The sequence below is a fragment of the Symsagittifera roscoffensis genome, chromosome 2 (genome assembly GCF_963678635.1).
Source record: "Symsagittifera roscoffensis chromosome 2, txSymRosc1.1, whole genome shotgun sequence".
In the NCBI taxonomy this organism is placed as follows: domain Eukaryota; kingdom Metazoa; phylum Xenacoelomorpha; order Acoela; family Convolutidae; genus Symsagittifera; species Symsagittifera roscoffensis.
In genome coordinates, this window is record NC_087063.1 from 45,992,839 (window position 1) to 46,012,821 (window position 19,983).

Consider the following 19,983-nt stretch of genomic DNA (forward strand, 5'->3'; position numbering starts at 1 on the left):
CTGAACACCTTTGGTTACGTGAAATTTTGCTTTTTTGGAACTTTTTTTGCAAAATTATGAGCCTTCAAAAAGGCTAAAAAACGCAGTAATAAAAATGCAGGTTTTAGAAATGCAGCTCAGAATTTTGATTAGACATCAAACAGCACTCTGAAGTCTATTTCAACACAGCACAAACTAGCAGTAAAACATACAAAAGTCCTCTATTATCTCAAAGAAAAGGCAACCTCTTCGATGCAATCAACTATTCTAATGCTGAGTGGTCAAAAAAATAAAGGCAAAATACACCAAGGTGAAAACTATAATTTAGCAAAAATAAATTTGAATCAAATAAAACAATGGAACGAAAAAAAATTGACGCATGTCATATAGATAATGAAATTTTAACACAAAACAAAGAAGAAGATACATAATAAAGACATCAGCACCCGAAAAACTAGAAAAAGTTCGAGGGAACAAATTCTAGAAGAACAATACAAAGAAGAAAAACAAAAAAAATGAACAAAGGATAACAGACAGCGAAAAAAATGATTGAAATGAGTTTTAGAATAGGAAAACAAAACACAAAAAGGACAACTAAGTCATAAAAATGATCTAAGAAGAAACGACAAGATATATACAACAGAACCTAAACAAGGCAAAAAATAATCAGTAAAACGAATCGTAGAACAAAACAAACAATAGGGAAACAAAACAAACAATCAATATACGGCAACAACAACAATCAACTGCAAAGGATGAATTGTAGACAACTAAGCGCCTCCTAGCACAACTAAGGCTTATGGAGGCACAAAGTCATAAACAACTCACCCGATCACTCAACTAAGCCCCTCCTAGCACAACTAAGGCTTATGGAGGCACAAAGTCAAGTGATCTAATCAATATACAGCAACCACAACAATAAACTTCAAAGGATGAATTGTAGACAACTAAGCCCCTCCTAGCACAACTAAGGCTTATGGAGGCACAAAGTCATAAACAACTCACCCGATCACTCAACTAAGCCCCTCCTAGCACAACTAAGGCTTATGGAGGCACAAAGTCAAGTGATCAAAATCATTATACGGCAGCAACAACAATCAACTGTAAAGGATGAATTGTAGACAACTAAGCCCCTCCTAGCACAACTAAGGCTTATGGAGGCACAAAGTTATAAACCACTCACCCGATCACTCAACTAAGCAAACATGACATCATCTAGCGAAAAAACAATGGTTTTTTTGAACAATTCTGGAAGAACCATACTAACAAAAAAACTATCAAAAGACTAAGCAAAGTGATAACATTAAGCAAAATCCAATCAATAGGATGAATCCTAGAAGAACAAAACGAAAACAAACAATATGGACCATCAATTAAAACAAAGAAAAAACTGACAGAAGAACAAACCAGCAGAAAAAAAGCAAACATTAAATGATTGGACAATTCCTAGAAAAAAAAACAAGAAAATTAAGAAAAAATGAAATTGAAAAAACAAACACACTGTTTGACTTCTCAGCATTAAGAAAAATGATTGCATTTAAATTGTTAGTTTGAAATCGAGATAATTGAGGAAAATTGTACGTTTATTGCTATTTAGTGTTGTGTTTATTTAGACCTAAGATTTCTTTGAGAGTCGTTTTTTTCATCACAGCTGCGAAAGATAAACAAAGAACATAATTAATTTTAAAATGGGACATAAAAAACAGTTGATCCAATCGTCTTCCTCTTCCTTCTGTGAGCCCTAAAAATACACTGAAATTATCTTTGAAAACTATAGACACACAACCACCTGTAACCTTACAGGTTCTTCTGTCATCTGTAATGCTTTTCTTGTTCACTCTGTTTGCGAAGCTTGTCTTTTCTTTCTTTCCCTTTCTCTTTTCGATGGCTTGTTTTTTTTAACGACTTCCTCTACCTGATTTTTTTCCTTTCCTTTTTCGAGGGTTTAAGTTTTTTGGACTTGTAGACTAGGCTTTTGAGGTTATTCCTTTTGGTCCATACAATCAGCATAAGTTTTGATTCCAATTTTTTGCACGGATGGATTTGTTGAAGTTGGAAACAAATAAAGGAATAACCAGTATTTTTGTTTTCAGAAGGGACTTAAAAATGTTGTTAGTAGCAATTCTTTGACAGTAAATGATGGAATTTATTTTGTCTTTTTGACTTAGCAACATCTGAGTTAGTTCTTCTGTTGTCAGACCGATGTTGTTGTTGCTCTTATGTGGAGTTATGGAATTGTTTATTACATCATGCCATTTCACTATCGTTTTTCATATCGTTTTTTCGCTTCAGCTTTCCATGCTCCTTTTGAAGCAGATAATTTACATTTTTAATTTTATCTTTGTGGTTAAATGACAAACAGGGCGCCGCAAAGAAAGATCCCTTGTAAATTTTTTTTGTTCTGTAACTCAACGTATTATAAGCAGATAATGAACTAGCTCCTAGGAGAAAAACCATTGTCGGCAATGTTGATTGATAAGAGTTTTGTCGGTACACTGAGATCCAGTAACAGTAATCCTGTAACAAAAAAAATATTTTTAATTTTGTTATTACTTTTTGCATGTTGGAGGACTAATAACGAGTTTTCTAAGCTATCTCTTTTTTTGCAAATATGGGGAGCTCAAATGAGTTTTTTCTAATTTAGCTTTTCAAGTGTTTTAACCTTTGCTCAACAATGGATCTTTGCTACGGTAACAACATATCCAAAATTCAATATTTTATTGCAAGTATTTTCTGAGTTATGTATCTTCAAAGTTTGCTAAAAAATTGACAAATTTCGAAAACAGTCCATTTTGCTACAATTTTGAGGACCTGTAACTTTTTTCTCTCTTTATATTAATTTTTTAAACTGTGTCATAGTGGAGAACAAAATGTGACTAATCGTTATCATCAAAATCTTCAGGATATCTCAAGTGGTCTTTGAGTTAGAGGTACTCAAAAAACGCGAAAAAAATCAGTAAAAACTGTAAACTGATTTTGCTGCAAATTTGAGGACTAACTTTTTTTTCTAAATTATGAATAATGCTCAAACTAAGTCATTCTGTTGTCATGCAGTTGGTTAAGCTTTGACATCAAATTTATGATGGTTTTTTTTTAATGAGTTACAGATCCTCAAAAATTGCCAAAAAAAAACGAAAGTTTCGATTTTTAGCAATTTTTGAAAGAGAATTCTGAATCAACCAATGCAATTCAGCCGATTTTTTTGATTGATTGTTACTCTACAGTTTTTGAGCATTGTCACCTTTTTTTGTGTTGTTTTAAGTAAAACTCGATGAGTTATCAAGCTTCAAAAATGCTAAAAATTTCAAAAAATCCATTTTTTGTGCAAGTTTGAGGACCTCTAACTTTTTTTTTGAATTTTTGGTTTTTGATGAAACTTCGTCACAGTGTAGACCTGGCTATGGTGAACACTTGATATGAAAATTATTGATATATCTGGAAATCTCTTTTAGTTAAGTGTCCTCAAAAGTGCAAAAAAACGCGTTTTTTGTGATTTCTAGCTTTTTTGAAGGCCCCTAACTTTTTTTTCAACTGCAAAATCGCCAAACCCATGTAACCAGTTCTTGTTTACACCTTGTTAAAGACCTCCACATTTTTTTGAGTCAGTTTACGTTTTTTTTGTCAAGTAATAGGCGATCAAAATTTGCACTGAAAAGCACAATTTTCAGTTGAAACCAAGTTTAAAGCCAAAAACGTTTTTTTTTTCGCTGACTGAATTCATTTTTTGCTTCGATCTAGGCTTAGCACACTTTGAGTTACCTGTAATGCTGTTTTTTTTGGATATCGAAAAAGTTTTATCAAAGTTATGAGCCTTCAAAAATGGCCATAATTTTTTTTTGGCTGAAAGCAGCATAAAACCCAAACTGAACCGCACTGAACTTTCTAAGAGCTAACTACTGAACACTTTTTAAACTCTATACTATTTTTTTTCAAAGAGTTATGAAGTCTCAAAGTTGAGTCAATAACCAGTTTTTTTATTTTTAGCTTACTTTTTAGAATACCTATAAAAAATTTTCAGCGCTAGATAGCTCAGTGCGGTTTGTTGCATCATAAAGAGCAACAACTAGAGTACCACCCCACAAATTTTTGTAAGTTTTCAACAATTTTTCGCAGTCTTATAAAAAAAATTGCGAAAAACCCTATTCTTACTAACCTGTAAATGTGAATTTTCAAGATAAGTAACTGAATTTTGAGTGAAATAAGACACGAATGCAATTTTCCAACACGTACTTAACGTTTTGCCCAACAAAGCTCGACCGGAACGAAAAACATTTTGACCAAAAAAAAAACGAGTTCCATTTTGAGCTTCAGAGAGTCACTAATTTCAATTTTCCGGTATGAAGACGAAATTTTTATGCAAAGATGATGTATACTTTGTAGAAAGAACTTTTGACGCGCCGAACCATGAACAAAACGGCAAATGATAGAAACATTTTTTCAAAGAGTTATTCACGAAGAAACGTTCCATTTTTCTCTTTTTATATTAATTTTTTAAACTGTGTCATAGTGGAGAACAAAATGTGACTAATCGTTATCATCAAAGTCTTCAGGATATCTCAAAAAACGGCAAATGATAGAAACATTTTTTCAAAGAGTTATTCACGAAGAAACGTTCCATTTTTCCAGAAAAACGCAATTTTCGACAATAAATCGGCAGATATCATTTTTTGCGGAGGAAATTGGGCTCATAATTGTATTTTTCAAGTGAGTCCACAGCTAAGTTAACTCAGATTTAAAAAAAATTTGAAAAGGGCTAAAATTTGAAAAGAAAAAATTTAAAAAACGAGTAAAAATTGACCAATTTTGAGGCTAATGTACAAGCGTTTGAAAAAGTTTAAAATACATTTTTTGACGAAGACGAATTTTCAATGAAAAGTTTAACCTTAATCAAAAAAGAATCTACATAGCACCTATCTTATGGATGAAAAATTTTCTCAAATTTCATTCGGGTTTTTAAGATCTGGCTCAATGTATTTGCACTTTTTTGAAAAAACGCAGTTTTTACTAGTTTTTACTTTATAACTTTTTTTTCACTCGCTAAATTTCCCTAATTTTTTCTTTAAAAAATTAGGCGTGATGTGTTGCGTTTAGAAAGTATCACTTCACTTTCTGAAACAGGCTGTAAGTATCTAAAAATTTTCTTTTTCTTAAAAAAGAATTGACCCATTTTAGTCATTTTTTTCAACCTCTGATAGCGATGAAAACTAATTTTTCGGTAAGAAAATGAGCTTTTCTCGAAAATCTATGGAAGAAAAAGCTCTTGTCCTACTTGCGAGTCACTTTTTAAAAACATTTTGAGATCAAATTTCAAATGCGTTGTTGAGATCTGGCTCCCTGTAGGTGCACTTTTTTGAAAAAACGCAGTTTTTTACTAGTTTTTCCTTTATAACTTTCTTTTACTCACTAAATTTCTTTAATTCTTTTCTTTGAAAAATTGTGCTTGATGTGTTACGTTTAGGAAATATCACTTCGTTTTCTGAAAAAGACTGAAACTATTTAAAATTTTCGTTTTTTTTTAAATGACCCATTTTTGGTCATTTTTTTCACTCTCTGATAGCGATAAAAACTAATTTTTCGGTACGAGTATGAGTTTTTATCGAAACATTAATGAAGAATCCTGTAACAGAAAACTATTTTAAATATTCTTATTATTACTTTTTAAAATGTTGGAGGACTAATAACGAGCTTTCTTAAGCTATCTGTTTTTTTTTGTAGATTTTTGGGAGCACTAATTTTTTTTTCTTTAATTTTGCTCTTTGAACTTTTGAATCCTTGCTCTTTAAACAATTGACCTTTGCTATGGTAACAATATATCAAAAAATCATTAATTTTTTGCAAAAAGTTTCAAGTTATATATCTTCGAATTTTGCCAAAAAATTGACACATTTCGAAAAGCGTCCATTTTGCTACAATTTTGAGGACCTGTAACTTTTTTCTCTTTTTATATTAATTTTTTAAACTGTGTCATAGTGGAGAACAAATTGTGACTAATCGTTATCATCAAAATCTTTAGGATATCTCAAGTGGTCTTTGAGTTAGAGGTCCTCAAAAAACGCGAAAAAAAATCAGTAAAAACTGTTAACTGATTTTGCTGCAAATTTGAGGACCTCTTACTTTTTTTTCTTATTTATGAATAATGCTCAAACTTAGTCATTACTCAAACTTCAGGATTTTGCTGCAAATTTGAGGACCTCTTGTTTTCTAATTTATGAATAATGCTCAAACTTAGTCATTACTCAAACTTCAGGATATCTCAAGTAGTCTTTGAGTTAGAGGTCCTCAAAAAACGCGAAAAAAATCAGTTAAAACTGTAAACTGATTTTGCTGCAAATTTGAGGACCTCTAACTTTTTTCTCATTAATGAATAATGCTCAAACTTAGTCATTCTATTTTCATGCAGTTGGTTAAGCTTTGACATCAAAATTATTTCAGCCGATTTTTTTTGATTGATTATTACTCGACAGTTTTTGAGCATTGTCACCTTTTTTTTGTGTTGTTTTAAGTAAAACTCGATGAGTTATCAAGCTTCAAAAATGCTAAAAATTTCAAAAAATCTATTTTTTGTGCAAGTTTGAGGACCTCTAACTTTTTTTTGAGTTTTTGGTTTTTGATGAAACTTCGTCACAGTGTAGACCTGGCTATGGTGAACACTTGATATGAAAATTATTGATATATCTGGAAATCTCTTTTAGTTAAGTGTCCTCAAAAAGTGCAAAAAAACGCGTTTTTGTGATTTCTAGCTTTTTTTGAAGGCCCCTAACATTTTTTTCAACAGCAAAATCGCCAAACCCATGTAACCAGTTCTTATTTACACCTTGTTAAAGACCTCCACATTTTTTGAGTCAGTTTACGTTTTTTTTGTCAAGTAATAGGCGATCAAAATTTGCACTGAAAAGCACAATTTTCAGTTGAAACCAAGTTTAAAGCCAATAACGTTTTTTTCGCTGACTGAATTCATTTTTTGCTTCGATCTAGGCTTAGCACACTTTGCGTTACCTGTAATGCTGTTTTTTTTGGATATCGAAAAAGTTTTATCAAAGTTATGAGCCTTCAAAAATGGCCATAATTTTTTTTTGGCTGAAAGCAGCATAAAACCCAAACTGAACCGCACTGAACTTTCTAAGAGCTAACTACTGAACACTTTTTAAACTCTATACTATTTTTTTTCAAAGAGTTATGAAGTCTCAAAGTTGAGTCAATAACCAGTTTTTTTATTTTTAGCTTACTTTTTAGAATACCTATAAAAAATTTTCAGCGCTAGATAGCTCAGTGCGGTTTGTTGCATCACAAAGAGCAACAACTAGAGTACCACCCCACAAATTTTTGTAAGTTTTCAACAATTTTTCGCAGTCTTATAAAAAAAATTGCGAAAAACCCTATTTTTACTAACCTGTAAATGTGAATTTTCAAGATAAGTAACTGAATTTTGAGTGAAATAAGACACGAATGCAATTTTCCAACACGTACTTAACGTTTTGCCCAACAAAGCTTGACCGGAACGAAAAACATTTTGACCAAAAAAAACCACCTCTGAGTTCCATTTTGAGCTTCAGAGAGTCACTAATTTCAATTTTCCGGTATGAAGACGAAATTTTTATGCAAAGATGATGTATACTTTGTAGAAAGAACTTTTGACGCGCCGAACCATGAACAAACAGGCAAATGATAGAAACATTTTTTCAAAGAATTATTCACGAAGAAACGTTCCATTTTTCTCTTTTTATATTAATTTTTTAAACTGTCATAGTGGAGAACAAAATGTGACTAATCGTGATCATCAAAGTCTTCAGGATATCTCAATAAATGAGATATCGCAAAAAACGGCAAATGATAGAAACATTTTTTAAAGAGTTATTCACGAAGAAACGTTCCATTTTTCCAGAAAAACGCAATTTTCGACAATTAATCGGCAGATATCATTTTTTGCGGAGGAAATTGGGCTCATAATTGTTTTTTTCAAGTCAGTCCACAGCTAAGTTAACTCGGATTAAAAAAACATTTGAAAAGGTCTAAAATTTGAAAAGAAAAAATTAAAAAAACGAGTAAAAATTGACCAATTTTGAGGCTAATGTACAAGCATTTGAAAAAGTTTAAAATACATTTTTTGACGTGAAGACGAATTTTTAATGAAAAGTTTAACCTTAATCAAAAAAGAATCTACATAGCACCTATCTTATGGATTAAAAATTTTCTCAAATTTCATTTGGGTTTTTAATATCTGGCTCAATGTATTTGCACTTTTTGAAAAAACGCAGTTTTTTACTAGTTTTTACTTTATAATTTTTTTTCACTCGCTAAATTTCCCTAGTTTTTTCTTTAAAAAATTAGGCTTGATGTGTTTTGTTTAGAAAGTATCACCTCACTTTCTGAAACCGACTGTAATTATCTAAAAATTTTCTTTTACTTTAAAAACAATTGACCCATTTTAGTCATTTTTTTCAACCTCTGATAGCGATGAAAACTAATTTTTCGGTAAGAAAATGAGCTTTTCTCGAAAATCTATGGAAGAATCAGCTCTTGTCCTACTTGCGAGTCACTTTTTAAAAACATTATGAGATCAAATTTCAAATGCGTTGTTGAGATCTGGCTCCCTGTAGGTGCACTTTTTTGAAAAAACGCTGTTTTTTACTAGTTTTTCCTTTATAACTTTTTTTACTCGCTAAATTTCTTTAATTCTTTTCTTTGAAAAATTGCGCTTGATGTGTTACGTTTAGGGAATATCACTTCGTTTTCTGAAAAAGACTGAAACTATTTAAAATTTTCGTTTTTTTTTTAAATGACCCATTTTTGGTCATTTTTTTCACTCTCTGATAGCGATAAAAACTAATTTTTCGGTACGAGTGTGAGTTTTTATCGAAACATTAATGAAGAATCCTGTAACAGAAAACTATTTTAAATATTCTTATTATTACTTTTTTAAATGTTGGAGGACTAATAACGAGCTTTCTTAAGCTATCTGTTTTTTTTTGTAAATTTTTGAGAGCACTTATTTTTTTTTCTTTAATTTTGCTCTTTAAACTTTTGAATCCTTGCTCTTTAAACAATTGACCTTTGCTATGGTAACAATATATCAAAAAATCATTAATTTTTTGCAAAAAGTTTCAAGTTATATATCTTCAAATTTTGCCAAAAAATTGACACATTTCGAAAAACGTCCATTTTGCTACAATTTTGAGGACCTGTAACTTTTTTCTCTTTTTATATTAATTTTTTAAACTGTGTCATAGTGGAGAACAAAATGTGACTAATCGTTATCATCAAAATCTTTAGGATATCTCAAGTGGTCTTTGAGTTAGAGGTCCTCAAAAAACGCGAAAAAAATCAGTAAAAACTGTAAACTGATTTTGCTGCAAATTTGAGGACCTCTTACTTTTTTTTCTTATTTATGAATAATGCTCAAACTTAGTCATTACTCAAACTTCAGGATTTTGCTGCAAATTTGAGGACCTCTAACTTTTTTCCTAATTTATGAATAATGCTCAAACTTAGTCATTACTCAAACTTCAGGATATCTCAAGTAGTCTTTGAGTTAGAGGTCCTCAAAAAACGCGAAAAGAATCAGTAAAAACTGTAAACTGATTTTGCTGCAAATTTGAGGACCTCTAACTTTTTTTCTAATTAATGAATAATGCTCAAACTTAGTCATTCTGTTGTCATGCAGTTGGTTAAGCTTTGACATCAAAATTATGATGGTTTTTTTTAATGAGAAACAGATCCTCAAAAATTGCCCAAAAAAACGAAATTTTCGATTTTTAGCAATTTTTGAAAGAGAATTCTGAATCAACCAATGCAATTCAGCCGTTTTTTTTATTGATTGTTACTCTAGTTTTTGAGCATTGTCACTTTTTTTGTGTTGTTTAAAGTAAAACTCGATGAGTTATCAAGCTTCAAAAATGCTAAAAATTTCAAAAAATCCATTTTTTGTGCAATTTTGAGGACCTCTAACTTTTTTTTGAATTTTTGGTTTTTGATGAAACTTCGTCACAGTGTAGACCTGGCTATGGTGAACACTTGATATGAAAATTATTGATATATCTGGAAATCTCTTTTAGTTAAGTGTCCTCAAAAAGTGCAAAAAAACGCGTTTTTTGTGATTTCTAGCTTTTTTGAAGGCCCCTAACTTTTTTTTCAACAGCAAAATCGCCAAACCCATGTAACCAGTTCTTATTTACACCTTGTTAAAGACCTCCACATTTTTTTGAGTCAGTTTACGTTTTTTTTGTCAAGTAATAGGCGATCAAAATTTGCACTAAAAAGCACAGTTTTCAGTTGAAACCAAGTTTAAAGCCAATAACGTTTTTTTTGCTGGCGATCTAGGCTTAGCACACTTTGAGCTACCTGTAATGCTGTTTTTTTGGATATCGAAAAAGTTTTATCAAAGTTATGAGCCTTCAAAAATGGCCATAATTTTTTATGGCTGAAAGCAGCATAAAACCCAAACTGAACCGCACTGAACTTTCTAAGAGCTAACTACTGAACACTTTTTAAGCTCTATACTATTTTTTTTCAAAGAGTTATGAAGTCTCAAAGTTGAGTCAATAACCAGTTTTTTTATTTTTAGCTTACTTTTTAAAATACCTATAAAAATTTTTCAGCGCTAGATAGCTCAGTGCGGTTTGTTGCATCATAAAGAGCAACAACTAGAGTACCACCCCACAAATTTTTGTAAGTTTTCAACAATTATCGCAGTCTTATAAAAAAAATTGCGAAAAACCCTATTTTTACTAACCTGTAAATGTGAATTTTCAAGATAAGTAACTGAATTTTGAGTGAAATAAGACACGAATGCAATTTTCCAACACGTTCTTAACGTTTTGCCCAACAAAGCTACACCGGAACGAAAAAAATTTTGACCAAAAAAAAACCACCTGAGTTCCATTTTGAGCTTCAGAGAGTCAATAATTTCAATTTTCCGGCATGAAGACGAAATTTTTATGCAAAGATGGTCAATGCGGTTTGTTGCATCATAAAGAGCAACAACTATAGTACCACCCCACAAATTTTTGTAAGTTTTCAACAATTTTTCGCAGTTTCATATAAAAAATTGCGAAAAACCCTATTTTTACTAACCTGTAAATGTGAATTTTCAAGATAAGTAACTGAATTTTGAGTGAAATAAGACACGAATGCAATTCTCCAACAAGTACTTAACGTTTAACCCAACAAAGCTCGACCGGAACGAAAAAAAATTTTGACCAAAAAAAAACCACCTCTGAGTTCCATTTTTGAGCTTCAGAGAGTCACTAATTTCAATTTTCCGGCATGAAGACGAAATTTTTATGCAAAGATGGTCAGTGCGGTTTGTTGCATCATAAAGAGCAACAACTAGAGTACCACCCCACAAATTTTTGTAAGTTTTCAACAATTTTTCGCAGTCTTATAAAAAAAATTGCGAAAAACCCTATTCTTACTAACCTGTAAATGTGAATTTTCAAGATAAGTAACTGAATTTTGAGTGAAATAAGACACGAATGCAATTTTCCAACAAGTACTTAACGTTTTACCCAACAAAGCTCGACCGGAACGAAAAAAAATTTTGACCAAAAAAACCACCTCTGAGTTCCATTTTTGAGCTTCAGAGAGTCACTAATTTCAATTTTCCGGCATGAAGACGAAGTTTTTATGCAAAGATGATGTATACTTTGTAGAAAGAACTTTTGACGCGCCGAACCATGAAAAAAAACAGCAAATGATAGAAACATTTTTTCAAAGAGTTATTCACGAAGAAACGTTCCGTTTTTCTCTTTTTATATTAATTTTTTAAACTGTCATAGTGGAGAACAAAATGTGACTAATCGTTTTCATCAAAATCTTTAGGATATCTCAAGTGGTCTTTGAGTTAGAGGTCCTCAAAAAACGCGAAAAAAATCAGTAAAAACTGTAAATTGATTTTGCTGCAAATTTGAGAACCCTAACTTTTTTTCTAATTTATGAATAATGCTCAAACTTAGTCATTACTCAAACTTCAGGATTTTGCTGCAAATTTGAGGACCTCTAACTTTTTTTCTAATTTATGAATAATGCTCAAACTTAGTCATTACTCAAACTTCAGGATATCTCAAGTAGTCTTTGAGTTAGAGGTCCTCAAAAAACGCGAAAAAAATCAGTTAAAACTGTAAACTGATTTTGCTGCAAATTTGAGGACCTCTAACTTTTTTTCTCATTAATGAATAATGCTCAAACTTAGTCATTCTATTTTCATGCAGTTGGTTAAGCTTTGACATCAAAATTATTTCAGCCGATTTTTTTTTGATTGATTATAACTCTACAATTTATGAGCATTGTCACCTTTTTTGTGTTGTTTTAAGTAAAACTCGATGAGTTATCAAGCTTCAAAAATGCTAAAAATTTCAAAAAATCAATTTTTTGTGCAAGTTTGAGGACCTCTAACTTTTTTTTGAATTTTTGGTTTTTGATGAAACTTCGTCACAGTGTAGACCTGGCTATGGTGAACACTTGATATGAAAATTATTGATATATCTGGAAATCTCTTTTAATTAAGTGTCCTCAAAAGTGCAAAAAAACGCGTTTTCTGTGATTTCTAGCTTTTTTGAAGGCCCCTAACTTTTTTTTCAACTGCAAAATCGCCAAACCCATGTAACCAGTTCTTATTTACACCATGTGAAAGACCTCCACATTTTTTTGAGTCAGTTCACGTTTTTTTTGTCAAGTAATAGGCGATCAAAATTTGCACTAAAAAGCACAATTTTCAGTTGAAACCAAGTTTAAAGCCAATAACTTTTTTTTCGCTGACTGAAATCATTTTTTTTTCTTCGATCTAGGCTTAGCACACTTTGAGTTTCCTGTAATGCTGTTTTTTTTGGATATCGAACAAGTTTTATCAAAGTTATGAGCCTTCAAAAATGGCCAAAAAACGCTTTTTTTGTGATTTTTGGAATTTTTGAAAGCCCATAACTTTTTTGACTGAAAGCAGCATAAAACCCAAACTGAACCGCACTGAACTTTCTAAGAGCTAACTACTGAACACTTTTTAAACTCTATACTATTTTTTTTCAAAGAGTTATGAAGTCTCAAAGTTGAGTCATTAACCAGTTTTTTATTTTAGCTTACTTTTTAGAATACCTATAAAAAATTTTCAGCGCTAGATAGCTCAGTGCGGTTTGTTGCATCATAAAGAGCAACAACTAGAGTACCACCCCACATATTTTTGTAAGTTTTCAACAATTTTTCGCAGTCTTATAAAAAAAATTGCGAAAAACCCTATTTTTACTAGCCTGTAAATGTGAATTTTCAAGATAAGTAACTGAATTTTGAGTGAAATAAGACACGAATGCAATTTTTCAACACGTACTTAACGTTTTGCCCAACAAAGCTCGACCGGAACGAAAAAAATTTTGACCAAAAAAAACCACCTCTGAGTTCCATTTTGAGCTTCAGAGAGTCACTAATTTCAATTTTCCGGCATGAAGACGAAATTTTGATGCAAAGATGATGTATACTTTGTAGAAAGAACTTTAGACGCGCCGAACCATGAAAAAAACGGCAAATGATAGAAACATTTTTTCAAAGAGTTATTCACGAAGAAACGTTCCATTTTTCTCTTTTTATATTAATTTTTTAAACTGTGTCATAGTGGAGAACAAAATGTGACTAATCGGTATCATCAAAATCTTCAGGATATCTCAAAAAATGAGATTTCTCAAAAAAACGGCAAATGATAGAAACATTTTTTCAAAGAGTTATTCACGAAGAAACGTTCCATTTTTCCAGAAAAACGCAATTTTCGACCATAAATCGGCAGATATCATTTTTTTTGCGGAGGAAATTGGGCTCATAATTGTTTTTTTTAAGTCAGTCCACAGCTAAGTTAACTCAGATTTAAAAAAAATTTGAAAATGTCTAAAGTTTGAAAAGAAAAAATTTAAAAAAAATTGGAGTAAAAATTGACCAATTTTGAGGCTAATGTACAAGCATTTGAAAAAGTTTAAAATACATTTTTGACGTGAAGACGAATTTTTAATGAAAAGTTTAACCTTAATCAAAAAAGAATCTACATAGCACCTATCTTATGGATTAAAAATTTTCTCAAATTTCATTTGGGTTTTTAATATCTGGCTCAATGTATTTGCACTTTTTGAAAAAACGCAGTTTTTTACTAGTTTTTACTTTATAATTTTTTTTCACTCGCTAAATTTCCCTAGTTTTTTCTTTAAAAAATTAGGCTTGATGTGTTTTGTTTAGAAAGTATCACCTCACTTTCTGAAACCGACTGTAATTATCTAAAAATTTTCTGTTACTTTAAAAACAATTGACCCATTTTAGTCATTTTTTTCAACCTCTGATAGCGATGAAAACTAATTTTTCGGTAAGAAAATGAGCTTTTCTCGAAACTCTATGGAAGAATCAGCTCTTGTCCTACTTGCGAGTCACTTTTTAAAAACATTATGAGATCAAATTTCAAATGCGTTGTTGAGATCTGGCTCCCTGTAGGTGCACTTTTTTGAAAAAACGCTGTTTTTTACTAGTTTTTCCTTTATAACTTTTTTTACTCGCTAAATTTCTTTAATTCTTTTCTTTGAAAAATTGGGCTTGATGTGTTACGTTTAGGAAATATCACTTCGTTTTCTGAAAAAGACTGAAACTATTAAAAAATTTCGTTTTTTTTTAATTGACCCATTTTTGGTCATTTTTTTCACTCTCTGATAGCGATAAAAACTAAATTTTCGAGACGAATATGAGTTTTTATCGAAACATTAATCAAGAATCCTGTAACAGAAAACTATTTTAAATGTTCTTATTATTACTTTTTTGCATGTTGGAGGACTAATAACGAGCTTTCTATATATATATTCGCCTTGGGCTAACGGAAAAGTGAAGTAACAAAAAAAACATTTAACCCAGTACTTTCCACAAGGCGAATATATAGTTCTCGATCTTAGCGTCATCCCCAATTCTGAGGACCAATGAGCAACGTGGTTGCTCATGAATGCACTTCCATTATCAGGAATCATTTGTTATGGGATACTAAATGTGGTTATTCTTTCTCTAAGAATTTTATGGTTTCTAGAGTATGCATGGGTTCTAGAGTATGCAAGTAAGCAAAAGCTCTTGCTATGACTTGATGGTCATAGTGGACCTGTGTGATCGATGTGGATTGTTTTCATTGGGATTGTCCATTGCTGTATGGGAGCTTCATACAAAACCTTTCCTTAAGGTTTGTTTTTTGACCTTCTAGACAATCATGAAGAAGTATGTTTACCCATTCGTAGAGTCCAGGTCGACAGAAATATCTTTTGTTTGTTTCCAAAGGTTTTGCATCACGTGATGGCAACTGAGAGGATGTTTATCAGCTAATTCAAAGCAATTCAACACTAGGGAGATGGACAAGCTGATTTTTGGACTGTGAGTGTAGTCAGGATTATATTCGTTAATGCATAAAAGATCATTTTGATCTTCACTTAACAATAATTTAAAATGCTTGATATAAGCTTTTAATCCTTTTTCTTCACTAAGGATTTTTTTGTTCCTCTCGGGTTTTTCGTTTTGCTGAAGGCAATTCTTGATGTCTACAATTACGGAATCGTTGCATTGTTTCAACGTCTTAAGTTGCTTCCTTTGCGGACGCACTCAGTTTAGCTATTAATTCCAGAGAGTTTGCTTTATTATTTTCAGAATGGAGATTAAGGGGGGTGTTCGACTATTTTTGAAGTCGTTGTTTGATTTTCAAAATCATTTTTAGCTTCAACCAGATCTTCAAGGAGGTTCTCAACATTGCCCTCGCATAAACCAAGCGGTTCTGATTTTTCTAGGGGATCGTCCAGTGCACCTATTTCATCCGGGTTTTCCTCATTAGTTTTTTGGTCATTTGTTTCTGGGAAAGATGTCGTTTGATTTGGTTAATTTGTTTCCCAAATCGAAAAAATTTGTTATGTTTTGAATCGAACTAAGGACTCTTTAAAATAGTCTGGAGCATCTTCATTACTGCTTTCTCCTTTGTCATTTCATTTATCGCTTTCTGTTTTCCGCAATGACCGGATAGCAATTGTTTTGATGTTTTTTAATCATGTCTATGGAGCACTGAAAAATTAATTTGTTCTCCATTGTCCAAAATAACTTTCATTTCATTTGGAATAGTTTTAAGCTCAATTTAATAGTTTTGGATATCAGCAAAGACTAAGGTTGAGCCCGGTGTATAAATTATTTTCAAATTGTTCAATTTTATCAGTACAACCTGATATTTGAGTTTACGGATATATTCATGTTTCCCAAAATCAGGGAAAATGAGATAGATTTAATATATATTTCGAGTAGAGCCGAGTGGGCTATATGAGTCCGATAAAGATTATTTTTGGGCATTGAGAAAGGACCTAGATGATTTTTGTAATATTCGTTTCATTTCTGAATTATCAGAAATTTATTCCAAAATTTCTGCATTTGAGCATTAGTGTAAATGGAGGCACCTCGGCTGGGGGCCAATGAGTTCAGAGGTGTAGTCATTATATCGGTTTGTGTTTCCGTATATGACTTTTCTGTTAGTTAAAAAAAAACGATTTAAATCACAAATAAAATGAATAAGAACAGAGCAATTATGATCTGCGCATATCGGTCCTCGACAGACATATTAGCACAGAAGCCTCAATGCTCTTCAAAGATCTTTGATAGTTCATGTATTTTCGATAGCTCAGTTTGTAAAACAACTCATTAAGTGCTGTACATCAATTTCAGCTCATTATTAAAAGGTATGTTCAACTTTTTTGCGAAATTCTGCAGTGCTTTATTCTCGCACCTCACATTTTTCTATTTTTTCTTCAATTATAATTGTCAATACAAACTACATTCAAGGTATTTCGTGATTAATTGCTCCATTTTGTTCGCAATATCTACTTCTTTGCCATCCGATCCATTGCGTAGTCTCTTTTGTCATTTGTCCATCCAAGGATTGCAATATTGGCAACTTTTTTCTCCTGGAATTCTTAATGTCTTCGGATACCAGTGAATCCACTCCAGTAGCGGGACAAGAAGTAACAACAGTGTCTTAAGAGTAGCTTCCACTAATAATTAAGGCACCAAGTACACTGTTCTTGTATCTCGTTTGGAGACTCTTTACTATTTTTTTATTGTATGGGTTACTCACTTGAAAACCCATTTTTTGTTTCAACATTTTTCTCTGTTTCTGTGTTATGAGGTATGTTATATCTGAATGCATCGTTAATAAGTAGTTGGTCCTGGATTGGACACATCACTTTAAAATAATTTTCTTAGTTGATATTTTTTTGATCAGACGGATTAATCATAAAATAGATTGAACGTTGTTTTTATGCTTTTCGTTGAAATATTCAACACATTTCTGACCATGTGTTGTCTGTAATTTTGGCTGTCTATGTACTGCAACTCGGTGGTGGTTGAGAATGAGCTTTAATTTAATAACCTTTTCTCAGTTTTCTCATTAATTTATCCACTGCTTACTTTGAGTTTGATTGAATCAAATATACTGACCTTATTTTCGTTTCGAAGAATCGGATCTCTTCACTCAATTCTTCCAACCAATCCGTTCGTTGCTGATTGCAAACCAGCATTAGCATTAATTAGTGCTTATAGTTAGTTAATGATTTCTTTCTCCTATTCCCCAAATTCGCTATTTATTATTGTGATGAATTAGAAAGATGTATTGATGCATAAAGTTGATGCGTTTATAGATTTGAACTCTGATAATTGATAGATGTACGTACCTTTTTTTCAATAGTTGAAGATGAAGGTTAAGTGAATTGAAGTAGCATAAGTGAAATCAGTTTTTTGCGGCTAGTCTTTTGGGACAATTCATACTGACTGTGGTAATCCTGTTTGGCTGTGGAAAACCGTCTGACTTTGAAAATCCCATTTCATATTAATATTTTTAGGCTCAACTAGGCGATTTTAGAAGAGGAAGTGATGAAAAAGTTTCATTTTTTACAGAACTTTGTGGAATCTGAAGCTGAATTTCATTAAATGAATTTCCGAATCTAACTATGTAAAAGTAAGCTCTCTTTTATGTCTCAAAATAATCACACAGGAAGAAGCATTAGCAGGTGTCAAACATTTGGATATCAAAGCTCTATCATATTAAAACTCAGATGTGAGACCATTTTAAGGTTCGTTTCATGTTCTTGGTAGGACTGACTGGTGGCATTGGATCAGGCAAGAGCACTGTTACGTCACTATTACGTAATCATGCAGTCACGGTATTCGATTTAGACGAATATGCACGCTTAGTGGTACAGAGAGGAGAACCAGCTTTGACTCAGATCGCGAAACTTTTTGGTCCAGACGTCCTTTTGCCTGATGGAAATTTAGACAGACCAAAATTAGGTAAAATTATATTCGCGGATGAATCGAAACGAAAAAGCTTGAACGCTATTGTGCACCCAGCCATTTATCGTCGCCTTTATTTTGACCTTTTTGTTTGTTTTCTGAAAGGGAAACAGTTCGCTGTATTGGATGTCCCTTTATTATTCGAGACAAAGCGAATCTTGAGTATTCTTAATTGCACTATTGTTGTTTGGTGTCGTAGAGACCAACAAGTCGAAAGGTTAAAAGGCCGAAACGCAGATTGGTCAGGTGAGGAAGTTGAAAATAGAATCAATGCTCAAATCTCATTGGATGAAAAGAGAGCATATGCGGATCATGTTATTCTAAATGATGGACCAATGGAAAATCTTCTACCTCAAGTGGAAAAAGTGATTGAAGTTATGAAAAAAAGGAAAAGTCACTGGAAATTTAGACTAATAGCCATATCAGCTGTAACTGGACTATGTCTCATTACATATACTGCACTAAATTATGTCAGAAATTGGGCACTATAATATCTATTTTGTTATATATTCGAAATACTTTTCTCATAATTTAGAATTAGATGAAAAAATTTTTAAAAGTTTGATCACCACTAATCGGCTAGATCAAAACAAACGGAGTCTTATGCGTCGAAGACTTTATCTAAAGAACGATTTGAAAGAGCTTGTGGAAAAAATTGAAAGTCGTTGTAATTTTTGCAACTAATTTTTTGATAACTTTTCATTTTTTAAGTGGTTTATCTTATTTTATACCTTATATTGGGTTGCTGGAACGACAAATTAGATTTCTTAAATGCTTTTTTGTGTTTTAGATTGGTGGAGCTTTTGTTATGCGAGTTTCAAAACTGAATAGCTTGAAATTTTGTTTTTGGCTCAAAGTGTGTGTAACCAAGTATTTTAGGCTAAGTTTCAGCTCGGAAAATGGTTCTTAGTGTTCATTCAACGCTTGAGACTGTATGCCTGGGCAATTTTCCTCAAGTTCTACATCATTTGAGATAAACGCATGAGTTTTTACGAAGACGCTGTTTTTGTTCAAATCCTTTTCCGATTCTGTGTCTACTCTAGTTAGCGTGTAATGTAATACTTTTTGTAAGGCATGTTATGCTCTGCCTCAGTGTGAAAATTCAGATTCAATTTTAGCGATATTTCGATGTGTCAAAATATTTCAAAAATTAGTTGCTTAAAAATACGACTTTTGTCTGTAGCTTAATTACCCAGTACAAAAACTCTTCCGTCACTCTAAAAAAAAGGATACTTTTTTATTATTGTTCCGACTTTCGTAACGAAAGTAAATATTTGTGCTCGGGGTGTGTTTTTTTAGACAAATTTCGACTTTTTAACTAGCCATTTTTGACGGATTTTTTTATATCATTCAAAAGGTATTGTTGTCTTGAGCGTGAATTTGAAAAAGATGTTTTACCTGTGATCATTTTTCGGTTAAGTTATGGGGGTTTAAAGATTGCCATTTTGGCCAATTTGGGACAATTAACGCTCGATATATTTCGCGCTATTAACGCGTGAGCGGAGGTTTGTCCGTCTTGGAAGTTGTTCCAAATTGGTTGAAGAAAGCTGATTTGCCATAATTTATTTGTTACTAGGAGCGAAATCTATCACTTTGTACGTTATATGGCGTGTGGTGGGATGTTTTTCACAAAATATCTCAAATTTTAATAAAACATTTCATTTTTTTATTATTACATTTAATTTTTTCGTGTTA

General features: G+C 32.0%; 2 protein-coding genes across 3 annotated transcripts in view; both read left to right on the forward strand.

Moving 5' to 3' along the window:
* The window catches only part of LOC134840748 (COP9 signalosome complex subunit 2-like), a 545,309-nt gene that overhangs the window by 176,028 nt on the left and 349,298 nt on the right, over positions 1-19,983 (forward strand). The window lies entirely within an intron of this gene.
* LOC134840153 (dephospho-CoA kinase-like) lies at positions 18,073-18,799 on the forward strand. Its single transcript, XM_063855861.1, has one exon. The coding sequence runs from the start codon at positions 18,078-18,080 to the stop codon at positions 18,777-18,779; it is 702 nt and encodes a 233-aa protein (XP_063711931.1). The 5' UTR covers positions 18,073-18,077; the 3' UTR covers positions 18,780-18,799.

Bases quoted from the DNA above. Each gene is read 5' to 3' on its own strand.
- LOC134840153 (XM_063855861.1), top strand. From the start codon at position 18,078: ATGTTCTTGGTAGGACTGACTGGTGGCATTGGATCAGGCAAGAGCACT.